The 15,922-nt window shown below is 45.4% G+C and overlaps 1 protein-coding gene across 1 annotated transcript in view; it reads right to left on the reverse strand.

Annotated features, from left to right (window-relative positions):
* Positions 1-15,922, reverse strand: part of rnf149 (ring finger protein 149) — a 36,871-nt gene that overhangs the window by 1,689 nt on the left and 19,260 nt on the right. Inside the window, exons 6-7 of the mRNA XM_062975384.1 lie at positions 3,311-3,497; positions 722-2,471 (exon numbers count right to left, since the gene is read on the reverse strand). Coding sequence (XP_062831454.1) covers positions 2,416-2,471; positions 3,311-3,497 — 243 coding nt within the window. The 3' untranslated portion in view covers positions 722-2,415. The remainder of the gene's footprint in view (positions 1-721; positions 2,472-3,310; positions 3,498-15,922) is intronic.

Genomic DNA, 15,922 nt, shown 5'->3' on the forward strand with positions numbered 1-15,922 from the left:
ATACAGTTCCTCATGTTGTGGTGACCCCCAACCATAACATTATTTTCGTTGCTACTTCACAACTGTAATTTTGCTACTGTTATGAATTGTAGTGTAAATATCTGATAATGCAAGATGTATTCTCATTCACTGGACCAAATTAGGCACAAATACCTGATATGCCGAAATTTGAATACTGGTGGGTTGATTTTGTCATTTCGGAGTTGTAGTTACTGGGATTTATAGCTAACTTACAATCAAAGAGCACTCAACCCAGCACACAATGGATCTGCACCAAACTTGGCACACTACCTACATGGCCAACATTGAATACTGGTGGGGTGGGGGCTGTTTTTGAATTCTGGGAGTTGTAATTCACCAACACTCTGAAACTGGTGATGGAACTAGTAAACTTGCCACACCTACCCAACATGCCAAACTTTGAATACTGGTGGGATTTCAAGGGGACTGACTGCATTGGTTCACGCACATCAATGTGCACCCAGCTGATGGATCTGGACCAAGTTTAGCACAAATACACAATGCTTCCAAAAAGGAAGAGGACAGGTAGGGAGACCTTCAGACTTCTCTGTTCCTAAAACCATCAGAAATAGGCGTTCTCTTATGGTCTTTGGAGACCCCTCCGATATCACCCTCATGACCTCCCCCGTCTAGGGGTCCCGACCCCTAGGTTGAGAAACGCTGATCTAATGTATTCCAATAATAAAAGTTTAATACTCACCGTGCTCTTTCTCCATGCCAAGTGCTGCAGTGATGTCAAAAAGAGTCAAGACTTTCAAGACAACAGCATCCAGCCAATCTTGATACTAAGCCAGCTGTTCTATTGTACAAACAACTACAAGTAGAACTCTACTTTTTGTAATATAAAGGATAGTTACTAAACATTCAGCAACAGATATTTTCTGAAGAAATGGCAAGTAGTTTAATAATTTTACAGCAGATTCTTGAAGACATGACGTAGTCTTGACATGTTCCATTTCATAAAATGCTGACTGAAAATGCGGGGCTTGTAGAAGAAGTCTGTGTTGACAGCTAAGGCCCTTCTGCTCAGAGAAGGCAAGAAGTTCTTCAGAGTATTTTGGGAAAAGACAGGAGCACATCCACCTGAACCATTCCATATTTGGGAAGAAGATCTTGTCTAGCAATCTATTTCACCATTTTAAGCAGCAGATTGCATATTTTCTCAGGCATTTCAAGTACCTTACCCAATGTCTAGCCTTAAAACATGTTGTAAAAGTTAACTTACCAACCCCATACATTCATTTATAATAACACTGGAATGCTAAAAAACATTTCAACATTTAATAAAACTATAAATACACAATACTTTGTTTTCTTAGACCTTCTTGTATAGAATTACCCGAAGGAAGAAGTAAAGTTTAACCAGTGCAATGATACTTATTTAGTATCATTCAGGCTCAGTGCTTTTCAACTGCTTCATAAAGGCACCATGTGACTGATCTAGCCCAGTAGTAAACAAATTAGGTGGGCACATCTCTAACAGGCTTTTAATGAGTCTTAATTTAAGAGAAAGTAAAGAATTTTCACTCTACAAACATCCCAAATGAGAATATAGAAATATTCAGAGGAAGCAACTAGGGTAAGTCAGAAGATTGGTTTAAGAGTCCTCAAGTTAAATTATGTTCTGTAAACTGGTATTGTATTCCATAGTGGATGTTTTCTCTTTTATGTTATCCTAGGCATTAATATGTGGATTTTAACAATGAAGTATCCAAATGAATAGGATAATGCAAGCTAAAAACATTTTTCAAGAAGGCAATTTAATAGTTGGTTTTCTTTAGCAAGTATATGGCAAAAAAACTTGCAAGTCTATTGTAATGTTCTGATGTTTGAAGAGGTCTACAGTACATCTTCAACACACCTTTAAAAAAAAAGACCACTAGTGGTACATATATGCTGTATGTGATACAATATAACCCATGTTTGTTTGTTAAACAGTACTTCTTCCAGGAATTGTCTTTTTAATACTCTCTAGCAATTTGTTCTTTCTCAGGGAAACTTTCCTATTTTCATGACAAAACAGGTTTCCCTCACATGGGTTTCTATACCCACAAAAACCAAGGAACAGAATCCGTTTTTTAAATAACAGGTGTTTCAAAGGAACTGTAGAAAAGTAAGCAGTAAGCTCAATATGTGGCAAGTAACATTAAAACCCAAAATATCTGTAGATACTTTCCTTCTTTCATCTCCCCACCCAGTCTGGTTCAAGCTCCTGTTCTTTGATAAAAATCAGAATAGGATTGTGGTATTTTGTATAGGGTACAGAATTCTTAGTTATCAGCCCTTTTTAAACAGAATTAGAAAATTAATACAATTCTTAGGCCAGGCACCAGTCCATATCATATAAATAAAAATAAAATAAATCTTCAGCTTTTAGTCCAAGACAAGCTTTCACTAAGTATTTCCAATAGACAGGTGTTCTTCATGTGGATTATCTTTACAAGTTGTTTCTAAAAAATAAAAATAAAATAAAAATATGAACCTTTATATTCCACCATTATGAGGATTATAACCAATACATTTTTATACAGTACATGAAAAATTAATCGGGAACCTACTTATGATAGCTCTAGGCTAGACACAATTTGCACTATGAAGAGAATTCCAGTTGGGCTTGTAACTAGTATTCAAATTAGAAAAAGGAAACTCTTTAGAAAAAAAATGAAACCTGAGAGATTTAGACCCATGGCAAGGAAGAAAATAATATCCAGGAGTACATTAAAGTTTTACCTGGAATTCATTTGCCTGTTCCTTATAATTTCTCCCATTCTCAGTGTGAGAACCTATCATGCCAAGGTAATGTCCTATTAAATATAGAGGCCTTTAGAATTCTGCATTTTTTAAGAGAAATAGTTACGGTATATGCTTAAAACTTTATCAGAGTTCAAATAGATTTTCTGGTTGTACAAGCAGTAATGCATTTGTCCTTGTGGTCTTTAGAACATGTTACAATAATTGCGAAACCAAAACATATGTTGGATTCCCACCCCTCCCCTGCTGCTTCTTCAGTTTTAGCAGTCACAAGCACACCATTTATGTTGACAGAATCATCATACATTCAAAGGAGGTATAAAGCTCCAAATTTGTTAATACACTAAAGAAGTCAAATGATCCATATTTGGATCAGTGTTGTATATTGGAAGGGAGATGTGGAAGCTTATTTGATCTCCTTAGCATTAGAGTGGAAAAAATTCCCAATATTTCAGTGTATCCACTATTAACATTTTAAACTGAAGTTGTTTCCTCGAAGTTTCATTTTTAAAGAAAAACATGCTGCAAGGTTACATACCAAGTAAAGCTGTTGTTTCACCCGCCTCCTCTTTTAAACTTCTCCTATTTATTACAGATTCATCAGTAGAAGATGCTGATAATTCACTTGTTTCATTTCTATCCTCTTCTTGTATAACCATGCTCCAACTCTCAGCTGATATGCTACCACTTACAGATTCAGGCACTGTAACTTCTTTAGGTTCTCCCTTTCAAGTTGAAAAAAAGCAGCATGATTAGCCATGATAGATGTTGGAAAGGGGAGCTGAAGAGATTAAAATGATTTTGCAAAAGAAAAAGTATTTCATCAAAACTATAATTTTCAATCTCCTTTCCTAACTTTTGTATGATCAAGAATGAGGACTGGAGAATAAAACAATATGCGTGGCTGGAACAAAAACCTCCCATTTATACTAATTGTATAATTAGTAATTAGATGTCAGTAGTTCTGCCACTGAGAGAGAAAAAAAAAGGGAGGAAGGCCTGCTCTCTCAAATAATCTTATTAGCAGGGGAGGTCTAGTTACATCCTAACAGTGGCAGGAGCCATTTATTTGTAAAATAACTAGCTGTGCCCGGCCACGCGTTGCTGTGGCGAAGTATGGTGGTATGGGAAATAAAGTATTGAGGAATTGGTGGTAGTTAAGGTAAAGGATAAAGGTTTTTCCCTGACATTAAGTCCAGTCGTGTCTGAGTCTGGGGGTTGGTGCTCATCTGCATATGTTAGCCGAGGAGCTGGCTTTGTCCGTAGACACCTCCAAGGTCATGTGCCCGGCATGACTGCATGGAGCGCCATTACCTTCCCGCCGGAGCAGTACCTATTCATGTATTCCCATTTGCATGTTTTCAAACTTCTGGGTTGGCAGAAGCTGGAGCTAACAGTGGGTGCTTTCTCCGCTCCCCCAATTCAAACCTGTGGCCTTTCAGTCCAGAAGTTCAGCAGCTCAGAGTGGTGTTGTTTGCGATATTTTATGTGCTTGTACTGTCTGTGGCCCTCAGAAAACAGAGGACTTGTGTGATGAGTCATGGGCCATGTAGTCCCATTCCTGGCACTGTAGTGCCAGATGAAGAGGAAAACTTGGGTTTTTCACCGTCTCAGTCAGATTTGGAACTTTCCCAGCCAGATTTGGGAACCTTGCACCTGCAAGAGATTTGTCTTCCAGAAGTCTGTCAAACAAGCCCTGAGCCTAAATCTCCTGTGTTTTCTCGCCACGAGTTTTGTAAACAACAGAGGGGAGTTCAAGCAGCGTCTCGCAGGAGTGCTAGGATAGCTGCTAAGTATTCAGCTGATTAAGCCTGCTTTCCATGGGAAACTTTAAGGAGTCATGCATCTGGACTCAGAGATTAGCTTTCGTTTCTGGTTCCCCAGAGAACTGCTCTTTGGTGGGAAAACTAGACCCTATTTAGGTGTTTTGCCCACAAAGGGTCCTTGCGGAGTCAATTCGTCAGCTACGGGAGTAAGTTGTGTGTGGACAGCGCGCTCCTGTTTCCAAGCCTTCGTTCCCGTTTTCAGCCTTGTTTACCTCCACGGATCTTGCCTTGTTTCCTAGGACTTAGCCTTGTTTTTCCAGGACTCAGCCTTGCCTTGTTTCCCGGATTTTGCCAAGTAATTCCACGGATCTTGTCCTTGCTTCTCGTTCCTTTGCTGCCTTGTACCAAGCCTTGTTTCAAGTTACTCCATAGCCTCGCTCAAGTTCATGGACTAAAGGACCTTGTCATCTCCCCTCACTTTGCCTGGCAAAGTGAGTGTTTTGGTTATTGGATTACAACTTTGGACCTTAATATTTCATATTGGACATTGTTTCTTTGGACTAATTTTGACCTTTCCTGAAAGGTCTAATTCTGGACTATTTTCTACACTTGTTTTTATTAACTTTATATACTCCTTCAATAAAGATATTAGATAGATTCTGGCCTCTGTGTATGGTTATTGGTGCTCTGCAGCCTGGGTCTTGACAGTTTGACTCCGCCACCCTAAGCACCAATTAACCTAGGCCAGAATGTCTACCGGAGCCGGACCGGGAGGTCAGCCACTCAGCTACACCATCGACAAGGAGGAAGTGGACCGCATCCGTGATAAGCTCAATGCGCAGGAGGGAGAAATAAAAGGGTTGAAGGAACGCGGAATCCGTCTCCCGGCCTTGGCATTGCCAACCAAGTTTTCTGGAGAAGCTTCTAAGGTTCATGTTTTCCGTCGCCAATGCCAGGCTTATCTGGAGGCCCGCAATGCCGAGTTTCCCCAAGAAGACATCAAAGTGGCGTGGATCTACAGCCTTTTAGACGGGCCAGCGGCCAACTGGGCGACGGCACTGTTCGACCAAGCTTCCCCGCATCTAAGATCAGCGCAACACTTCTTGGATCACATTAAGGCGACTTGGGGGATCGAAGACAATTTGGAGGCAGCCGGCCATAAACTCCGGCGCCTCTCTCAGGGGGACAGACCCTTGTCCCAGTACATAGCCGAGTTCCGAGTGCTGGCCCACAGCACCGGATGGAATGATATAGCCCTCAGAGGACAATTCCGGGAGGGTCTCAACATCGAGATGTTGGAGGAAATTTCCAAGGTGGATCCCCCCCACTCTCTTGAAGCACTCATTGATCAATGTTTACGAGCTGAAGTCATGCTGGCCAACAGAAAACAATGGGTCCGAGGCCAGAGCGGTAGAGCTGGGGTGAAACCTCCCGCTCCCGCCAGCGTCCAGCCGCGTCCAGCATGGAGACCCCCACCACCAGCCCCATACCCCAGAGGGAGCGAGGAGGTGCCGATGCAGTTGGGCAATGTGCGTCCCAGGTTAGACGCCGCCGAGAAGGCCCGCCGCCAACGCCTAAATCTCTGTTGGTACTGCGGAAACGGGGGCCACTTCGCCAGAGAGTGCCCAGCCAAAGGGAAGCCCGCCGCCCGTCTGGCGGCGGCGTCCTCCACGGAGACGAAGACGTCTGAGGCGGCTGGCGCACAGCCGGCGGGGGAAGCCAGCGACCGGGAGTAGAGAGGCTCGCCAACCCGGTCAAAAAACCCACTCAAGAGCCGCCAACTGGGGTCCTGTTTCTTCTAGTGGTCACCTTGTGGTCAGCAAAAAAAGGACCCGTCATGGTCCATGCCATGATAGACTCAGGAGCCACAAACAATTTCATTGATAGAGAGTATGCCGACTCTCTGGGATTACAATATCATGACTTCAAGAACGCCCGTGTGGTGCAAGCCATCGATGGCCGCCCCCTCAAGACGGGCCCCGTAAGCCAGTGGTCGGAACCCACCAGAATGTGGATAAGGGAACATATGGAAGAGATTTCCTTCTTTGTTACCGAGGTTCCCCATTTCCCTGTGATTTTGGGTATTCCATGGCTGACACTTCACGACCCAAGCATCTCCTGGTCCAACAGGGAACTGCAGTTTGCTTCAAAATTTTGCCAAAACCATTGCCTTGTAGCCAAGGTCTGCCATGCCACAGACACTGAACCCATTATCACCTTGCCCAAGAAGTACTCAGAATATTGGGATGTATTCAATGAAAAAGAGGCCGAGAGATTACCCCCACATAGACCTTATGACTGTGCCATTGACTTGGTGGAGGGGGCCCCGATCCCGCGAGGACATCTCTACTCCCTGACTGAACCGGAGCAAGAAGCTCTCAGGGAGTTCATAGAGTCAAACCTTCGCAAGGGATTCATCAGACCCTCTCAATCCCCAGCCGCTTCCCCAGTGATGTTTGTGAAAAAGAAGTCAGGGGAATTACGCTTGGTGGTGGACTATAGAGCATTGAACAATATCACTAAGCGGAACAGCTATCCCCTGCCCTTAATCTCGGACCTACTAGACCGACTTCGAGGAGCCAAGGTCTACACCAAGCTGGATCTTCGGGGGGCGTATAATCTAGTTCGCATCAGAGAAGGGGACGAGTGGAAGACCGCCTTCCAGACTAAATTCGGATTATTCGAGTCCCGAGTTATGAATTATGGATTATGTGGAGCTCCCGCAACGTTCCAGCATTTTGTCAATGACATCTTTCAGGATTATCTAGATCGGTTCTTGATCATCTACCTGGACGATTTTTTGGTGTTTTCTAGATCACAATCAGAACATGAGAACCACGTCAGAATGGTGTTACAACGATTGCGGGATCATGGACTTTATGCCAAGCTGGAAAAATGTGCTTTTGATCTACAAGAGGTAGATTTCCTGGGGTACCGCGTCTCGCCACTAGGGCTCTCCATGGACCCGGCAAAGGTTTCAGCAGTATTGGAATGGCGGGCGCCCACCAACAAGAAAGAGGTGCAACGATTCTTGGGGTTCGCGAACTACTACCGCAAGTTCATTCCAGACTTTGCCCGCTGGTCTGACCCAATCACCAGCTGCATCCGTGGGAAACAGCCCTTCCGCTGGACAGATCAAGCAGAGAAAGGGTTCCAGCAACTAAAGAAATTATTCACGTCCCAGCCAATCCTTCAGCATCCAGATCCTGAAACCCTTTTTGTCGTGCAGGCGGACGCCTCCGATGTGGCAATTGGGGCTGTACTCCTACAACCGGTGGGAGATCATCTTCATCCTTGTGCCTTTTATTCCCGTCAATTGACCGCACCAGAGAGAAACTACACCATTTGGGAAAAGGAACTATTGGCCATAAAGGCAGCCTTTGAAACTTGGAGACATTGGTTAGAAGGGGCCAAATTTCCCATTGAAGTCCATACTGATCATCGGAATCTAGAGCATCTAAGAACTGCCCGCAAGCTAAATCAGAGACAACAACGCTGGGCTTTATTCTTTGAACGTTTTAACTTCCAAATTCATTATGTAACCCCAGCCCAGACCAAACAAGCAGATGCTCTGTCACGGAAACCGGAATACGCTGCAGGGCGCAAGGAGACCTTTGAGTCCCAGCTGCTACAACCCGAGAACTTTGCCACGCTCACAGTGGGAAACACCAAATCCACTCCCATTGAATCAACTCCCTCTACTCCAGGGCCCCTTTGTGCTCAAGAAATCAGGGCTAGTCAGCAAGTAGATGCCTGGGCGCAGGACCAACTTCGCCAAGGACTACATTTTCCCTTTTCGCTTAAGGATGGGCTACTTTGCTATAGAAATCATGTTTACATCCCCCCAGGACCGGGCAGGGAAAAGGCACTTCGTTTGTGTCATGACTGCAAGCCAGCAGGGCATTTCGGGCTATTTAAAACTATGCATTTGATCCTAAGAGATTTCTGGTGGCCCAAGATCCGCAAGGATGTGGAAAAATATGTCAACACCTGCCCAGTATGCCAGCGCTCCAAGACAAGAAGGGAAAAGCCCTCAGGGCTTCTACATCCCCTCCCTACTCCATCCCACCCATGGGAAATAATCTCTGCGGATTTTATAACTGATCTACCACCTTCCTGTGGATTCACCACGATCCTAGTGGTGGTGGACCTTTTCACCAAGTTAGCCCATTTTATTCCCTGTGAAGGCCTTCCCACGGCCAAAGAGACTGCAGATCTATTCCTCCAACATGTTTTCAGATTGCATGGATTGCCCAAGAGTTTGGTCACAGACCGTGGGTCCCAATTCACTTCTCGTTTCTGGAAAGCACTACAAAAACTATTGGGCATAGACTCTCGTTTATCTTCGGCTCATCATCCCCAAACAGATGGGCAAACTGAGCGCACCAATGCCACTTTGGAACAATACCTTCGCTGTTATGTGAACTACCAGCAGGACAATTGGGCTTCCCTGTTATCGCTGTCAGAGTTTGCCTGCAACAATGGGGTCCAGGCTTCTACTAAAGAAACCCCGTTCTTTGCAAACTACGGCTTCCATCCACGTTTCTTTCCTCCTGTCATTGAAACCTCAGAAGTTCCCGCAGCAGAGGACTGGCTGCAGGAACTCGCAGCGGTGCAACAACTCTTGCTCCAGCAACTAGACCAAGCCAAGGAGGACTATAAACGTCACGCGGACAAACATCGCCAGCCGGGCCCCGAAATCAAGGTAGGAGACCGGGTTCTTCTGTCCACTCGCTTTTTGCCCTCCCATCGCCCTTGCCGGAAGTTAGATGCCCGTTTCATTGGTCCCTATCCAGTGGTGGCGCAACTTAACCCCGTGACTTTCAAACTCCAACTTCCACGCTCTATGCGCATTCATCCAGTGTTCCATCGCTCCCTGCTCCTTCCGGCGGATGGTGTGCGCCCTGATACAGACCGGCCGGCCCCCCCTCCTGTTTGGGTGAATGGGGAGGAGGAGTTTGAGGTTCAGGACATTTTGGATTCTCGCTTTCACCGCCGCCGCCTACAATATCTCATTGACTGGGTGGGTTTTGGCCCCGAAGAACGCTCTTGGGAAGACGCTTCCACAGTCCATGCTCCTGATCTAACCCGCCGCTTCCATCAGACCTATCCCGCCAAACCGCGGCCTCGCGCCTCGGGGAGAGAGTCCCAGTTTGAGAGGGGGCTTGAGGAGGGGGATAGTGTGATGAGTCATGGGCCATGTAGTCCCATTCCTGGCACTGTAGTGCCAGATGAAGAGGAAAACTTGGGTTTTTCACCGTCTCAGTCAGATTTGGAACTTTCCCAGCCAGATTTGGGAACCTTGCACCTGCAAGAGATTTGTCTTCCAGAAGTCTGTCAAACAAGCCCTGAGCCTAAATCTCCTGTGTTTTCTCGCCACGAGTTTTGTAAACAACAGAGGGGAGTTCAAGCAGCGTCTCGCAGGAGTGCTAGGATAGCTGCTAAGTATTCAGCTGATTAAGCCTGCTTTCCATGGGAAACTTTAAGGAGTCATGCATCTGGACTCAGAGATTAGCTTTCGTTTCTGGTTCCCCAGAGAACTGCTCTTTGGTGGGAAAACTAGACCCTATTTAGGTGTTTTGCCCACAAAGGGTCCTTGCGGAGTCAATTCGTCAGCTACGGGAGTAAGTTGTGTGTGGACAGCGCGCTCCTGTTTCCAAGCCTTCGTTCCCGTTTTCAGCCTTGTTTACCTCCACGGATCTTGCCTTGTTTCCTAGGACTTAGCCTTGTTTTTCCAGGACTCAGCCTTGCCTTGTTTCCCGGATTTTGCCAAGTAATTCCACGGATCTTGTCCTTGCTTCTCGTTCCTTTGCTGCCTTGTACCAAGCCTTGTTTCAAGTTACTCCATAGCCTCGCTCAAGTTCATGGACTAAAGGACCTTGTCATCTCCCCTCACTTTGCCTGGCAAAGTGAGTGTTTCGGTTATTGGATTACAACTTTGGACCTTAATATTTCATATTGGACATTGTTTCTTTGGACTAATTTTGACCTTTCCTGAAAGGTCTAATTCTGGACTATTTTCTACACTTGTTTTTATTAACTTTATATACTCCTTCAATAAAGATATTAGATAGATTCTGGCCTCTGTGTATGGTTATTGGTGCTCTGCAGCCTGGGTCTTGACAACTTGCCAGAGTTTGGTGATGGGAATACTTTGTTGGGAGGTGTTAGGTGGTCCTGATTGTTTCCTGGATTGAATTCCTGTGTTTTTAGAGTGTTGCTTTTTATTTACTGTTCTGTGATGAGAGAGTGATGAGCACGAATGGCCTTGCACCTTCAAAGCCTGGGTGCTTCCCTCTCTGAGGGGGCGGGAATGCTTTACTTGGAGGTGTTAGGTGGTCCGGATTGTTTCCTGGACGGAATTCGTGTGTTTTCAGCATGATGTTCTTTATGTACTGTCCTGAGATGAGAGAGTGATGAGCACGGAATGGCCTTGGACCTTCAAAGCCTGGGTGGTTCCCTGTCTGAGGGGGGGGGGATCCTTTGCTGGGAGGTGTTAGGTGGCTCTGATTGTTTCCTAGATGGAACTCCTTTGTTTTGAGAGTGTTGTTCTTTATTTTCTATGCTGAGATGAGAGAGCGAGGAGTACCGAATGGCCTTGGACCTTCAAAGGCTGGGTGTTTCCCTGTCTGGGGGGGATTCTTTGTTGAGCAGCCAGGCCTTGCAGTTGTGAGGGGAGGAAAGGAAATGGAAATGGGCCGTAACTTGTTTGGTGAGTCCGGTGGCGGGGCGGGGGTAGGTCCCTGAGGGGGGGCATTTTGAACCCACCTTGCTCCTCCTGAGAAGTATTAGGCTGTGGGATGGTGGGGAGGATGGCGACGGTGTGTGAGGGAGGCAAAGGAGTGCGCGCGGGAGCGGCTGTTGGAGGGAGGGATGTGGATTGTTGTGTGTGCGCGCGGGCTGGCCTCTTGGGCATGCGTAGATGGTGTGTTCCAGTTTTGGGGGGTTTTTTTTGGCCCCATGGAGGTTTGGGATGTTTAGTTTGTTTGTAAAATTGTAGAGACGTGGATGAGGGGTTGTGTTGTCAATTTTCTAGGTTGGGGGGCCTTTAGTTTTGTTGTTTTGCCCGGTGGAGCGATGCCATTCCCCTTTTATATATATAGAAGATGTGCTACATTTGAAATAATTTAATAGCAAGAAGCAAACTTGTCTCATAACAATCTTGGCCTAACCTCAGCAAAACAAAGGGGTCCTTTTAAAAGAGTGGTTCTCAACCTGCAGGTCCCAAGGTGTTTTGGCCTACAACTTCCAGAAATCCCAGCCAGTTTACCAGCTGTTAGGATTTCTGGGAGTTGAAGGCCAAAACATCTGGGGACCCGCAGGTTGAGAACCACTGTTCTAAAAGGATTTCACTATGTTTTTTACTTGCTGCCAAAGTAAGGATGCCATATAAATGGAACAATAATCAAAATGAAAGCTTTTAACAGATCCAACTAAGCCACTACTTGATATTAGGTGTGTGCACGATTCAGTTTTGTGATACCGGGTTTGGGGAATTCCTACGATCTGGCAGCCCCCCCCCCCCAAACGGACAGGGGGGCAGCCGAAGCTTTGACAGTTAATGGACCCCGTGATGGCCGATCTTCTGCTGCATTCAGTTGCATTGTGATAAGAGCAGTTATGCACATGGGTTTTTCCTATTAGCCTTGTCAGAGCCAATCAGAAGAAAAAAGCAATCACGTGTCTTTTTGCAAAGTTGGTCTATTGATACCAGGGCGAGTTCCACAATTTTTGTGTGGCATCTTGGCATTTGAGAGAGATCGTATGATAGCTAGCTTTATGTTCTATATCTCAGTGCCATCACTGCTTCTAATGCTTAGGGGATTGCTTTCTGAGAATTCCAATCTTTTTCTTCTGCATTAAATTCTCTTAGTTAATATCTTTCTGATAGTCCTTTTATTTTACTAATTTCACTAGGGAGGAGTTGGTGGGGGCTGTGAATTTTAAAAGGGCTCTTTGTGTGTTTTAAATATTTTTCTAGTTTTACATTTTTTGCTTAAGCTTGACTGAGTGTGGGATACGTTTAGGGAATAGCCTAACTCCCTTGAGTCCTCAGGGGAATATATTTTTTCAATTTTAATCCCTCCCCAGCCCTACCTTCTGATTTCTGTACTCTGTCCTTCCTTCCCCACACTTGCCACAAAATACTTAAAAATTACCAAAAAAGCCCTTTCTTCTAGTCCATCTCTTTGACTCTCTGCTATTCCCTCTCTATCCCTACCTTCTGGCTTGTGTGTATTCCTGCACCAGTCAAACAGCCTTTCTCCTTTATTTGTAGAAACCTTAAAAATTTCCTTTAAAAATCAGTGGATGACCCAAACGTCTTGAAACTTGGGAGGGCTTGAGTCATAAATGTATCCCCCAAATGTGGTCATTTTCATCCTGATAGCTATAAAAATTATGGAAAGAGGAGCCTTGCAAGTTCCCCCATTGTCGCCAATGGGCCGGATCTTCCTGGCACATAAATGGAACTTGCAGCTGACGGATCACGAAATGGTACTTCCCCCTTCCCGATTTCGGAACGAGGGGCAAATGAAAATGAGGCCAAAAATGGGCCAGTGAGGAATGGGCCAAATTCCTCACTTGCCTTCCAGACAATTTTATGGTCCAGAAGGTAGAAGAGGCAACAAGGGGATCGGCTACTCTTGATCTAATCTTAACAAATATGGAAGGCCTGATCAATACAGTCGAAGCGGTCGGATCCTTAGGGGCAAGTGACCATGTGCTCCTGCAGTTTGTCATACAAAGGAAGGTTGAAACTAAGACAAGTCAAACACGCATTTAAGAGAATGACTTCCACAAAATGAAGGAAATACTGAGCGGCATTCCATGGACGCCAATATTAAAAGACAAGGGCGTTAAAGATGGATGGGAGGTTTTAAAAAGTGAAATACTCAAGGCGCAAATGCAAACAGTGCCAACAAAGAAAAAAAAATAAGACAAGTGTGAAGAAGCCAGAATGGATGTCCAAAGAACTTCGGGCTAAGACTCAAAAGACATGCACAAGAAGTGGAAAAGGGGAGAAATCACCAAAGAAGAGTTCAAATGTATAGCCAACTCCTGTAGGGAAAAGGTTCGCAAGGCTAAAGCGCAAAATGAGCTCAGACTTGCCAGGGCCATTAAACACAGCAAAAAAGAGGCTTTTTTTTGCTTACGTTGGTAGAAAAAGGATGAACAAGGAGGTGATAGGGCCTCTGCGAGGAGAAGATGGGGTGATGGTGACAAGGGACAAGGAAAAGGCAGGACTATTTAATGCCTTCTTTGCCTTGGTCTTCTCACAAAAAGAAAGCTGTCTTCAACCTCAGCAACATGGAGTAGATGAAGGATTAGGGGAAAACCAACCTCAAATAGGGAAATAAGTTGTCCAGGAACATCTGGCCGCTCTAAACGAATTCAAGTCCCAACAGCCATGCCACTGTATAGTGTAACATGAATATCCACAGATTTTGGTATCCATGGGTGGCGACGGGGTGTGTGTGTGTGTGTGTCCTGGAACCAAACTCTAGCAGATACCAAGGAGCTAATGTAATTCCTCTGGAAGATAACCCAGAAGAAAAAGTGTAGTTACAAAAAAAGATTTAATAGTGGATGAGGAACAGGGGTTTTACAGCCAGTGGTTTATATTTTGTGTTCAGTTTGGTTGCCATTGTTAACTTTTATATAAATACTAGCTGTACCCGGCCACGCGTTGCTGTGGCGTAGTCCATAGTGGGGTTTTCTTCGTGGCATGGAAGGTGGCATAAAGAGGATTCCCCGTAGGTATGAAGCAGCCAGCCTTTGATGCTGCAAGGCTATTCAATGGTATTCAAGTTGATCGACAATGGAGTCCCCTAAGTATGAAGCAGCCACGTTTTGATGCTGCAAGGCTATTCAATGGTATTCAAGTTGGCCGACAATGTAGTCCCCTAGGTATGAAGCAGCCAGCCTTTGATGCTGCAAGGCTATTCAATGGTATTCAAGTTGGCCGACAATGGAGTCCCCTAGGTATGAAGCAGCCAGCCCTTGATGCTGCAAGGCTATTCAATGGTATTCAAGTTGGCCAACAATGGAGTCCTCTAGGTATGAAGCAGCCAGGGTTTGATGCTGCAAGACTATTCAATGGTATTGAAGTTGATCGACAATGGAGTCCCCTAAGTATGAAGCAGCCAGGGTTTGATGCTGCAAGGCTATTCAATGGTATTCAAGTTGGCCGACAATGGAGTCCCCTAGGTATAAAGCAGCCAGCCTTTGATGCTGCAAGGCTATTCAATGGTATTCAAGTTGGCCGACAATGGAGTCCCCTAGGTATGAAGCAGCCAGCCTTTGATGCTGCAAGGCTATTCAATGGTATTCAAGTTGGCTGACAATGGAGTCCACTAGGTATGAAGCAGCCAGGGTTTGATGCTGCAAGGTTATTCAATGGTATTGAAGTTGATCGACAATGGAGTCCCCTAAGTATGAAGCAGCCACGTTTTGATGCTGCAAGGCTATTCAATGGTATTGAAGTTGGCCGACAATGTAGTCCCCTAGGTATGAAGCAGCCAGCCTTTGATGCTGCAAGGCTATTCAATGGTATTCAAGTTGGCCGACAATGGAGTCCCCTAGGTATGAAGCAGCCAGCCTTTGATGCTGCAAGGCTATTCAATGGTATTCAAGTTGGCCGACAATGGAGTCCCCTAGGAATGAAGCAGCCAGCCTTTGATGCTGCAAGGCTATTCAATGGTATTGAAGTTGATCGACAATGGAGTCCCCTAAGTATGAAGCAGCCAGGGTTTGATGCTGCAAGGCTATTTAATGGTATTCAAGTTGGCCGACAATGTAGTCCCCTAGGTATGAAGCAGCCAGCCTTTGATGCTGCAAGGCTATTCTATGGTATTCAAGTTGGCCGACAATGGAGTCCCCTAGGTATGAAGCAGCCAGCCTTTGATGCTGCAAGGCTATTCAATGGTATTGAAGTTGATCGACAATGGAGTCCCCTAAGTATGAAGCAGCCAGGGTTTGATGCTGCAAGGCTATTCAATGGTATTCAAGTTGGCCGACAATGGAGTCCCCTAGGTATGAAGCAGCCAGCCTTTGATGCTGCAAGGCTATTCAACGGTATTCAAGTTGGCCGACAATGGAGTCCCCTAGGTATGAAGCAGCCAGCCTTTGATGCTGCAAGGCTATTCAATGGTATTCAAGTTGGCTGACAATGGAGTCCCCTAGGTAGGAAGCAGCCAGGGTTTGATGCTGCAAGGCTATTCAATGGTATTCAAGTTGATCGACAATGGAGTCCCCTAAGTATGAAGCAGCCACGTTTTGATGCTGCAAGGCTATTCAATGGTATTGAAGTTGGCCGACAATGTAGTCCCCTAGGTATGAAGCAGCCAGCCTTTGATGCTGCAAGGCTGTTCAATGGTATTCAA

This window comes from Anolis carolinensis, chromosome 3 (genome assembly GCF_035594765.1).
Source record: "Anolis carolinensis isolate JA03-04 chromosome 3, rAnoCar3.1.pri, whole genome shotgun sequence".
Lineage (NCBI taxonomy): Eukaryota > Metazoa > Chordata > Lepidosauria > Squamata > Dactyloidae > Anolis > Anolis carolinensis.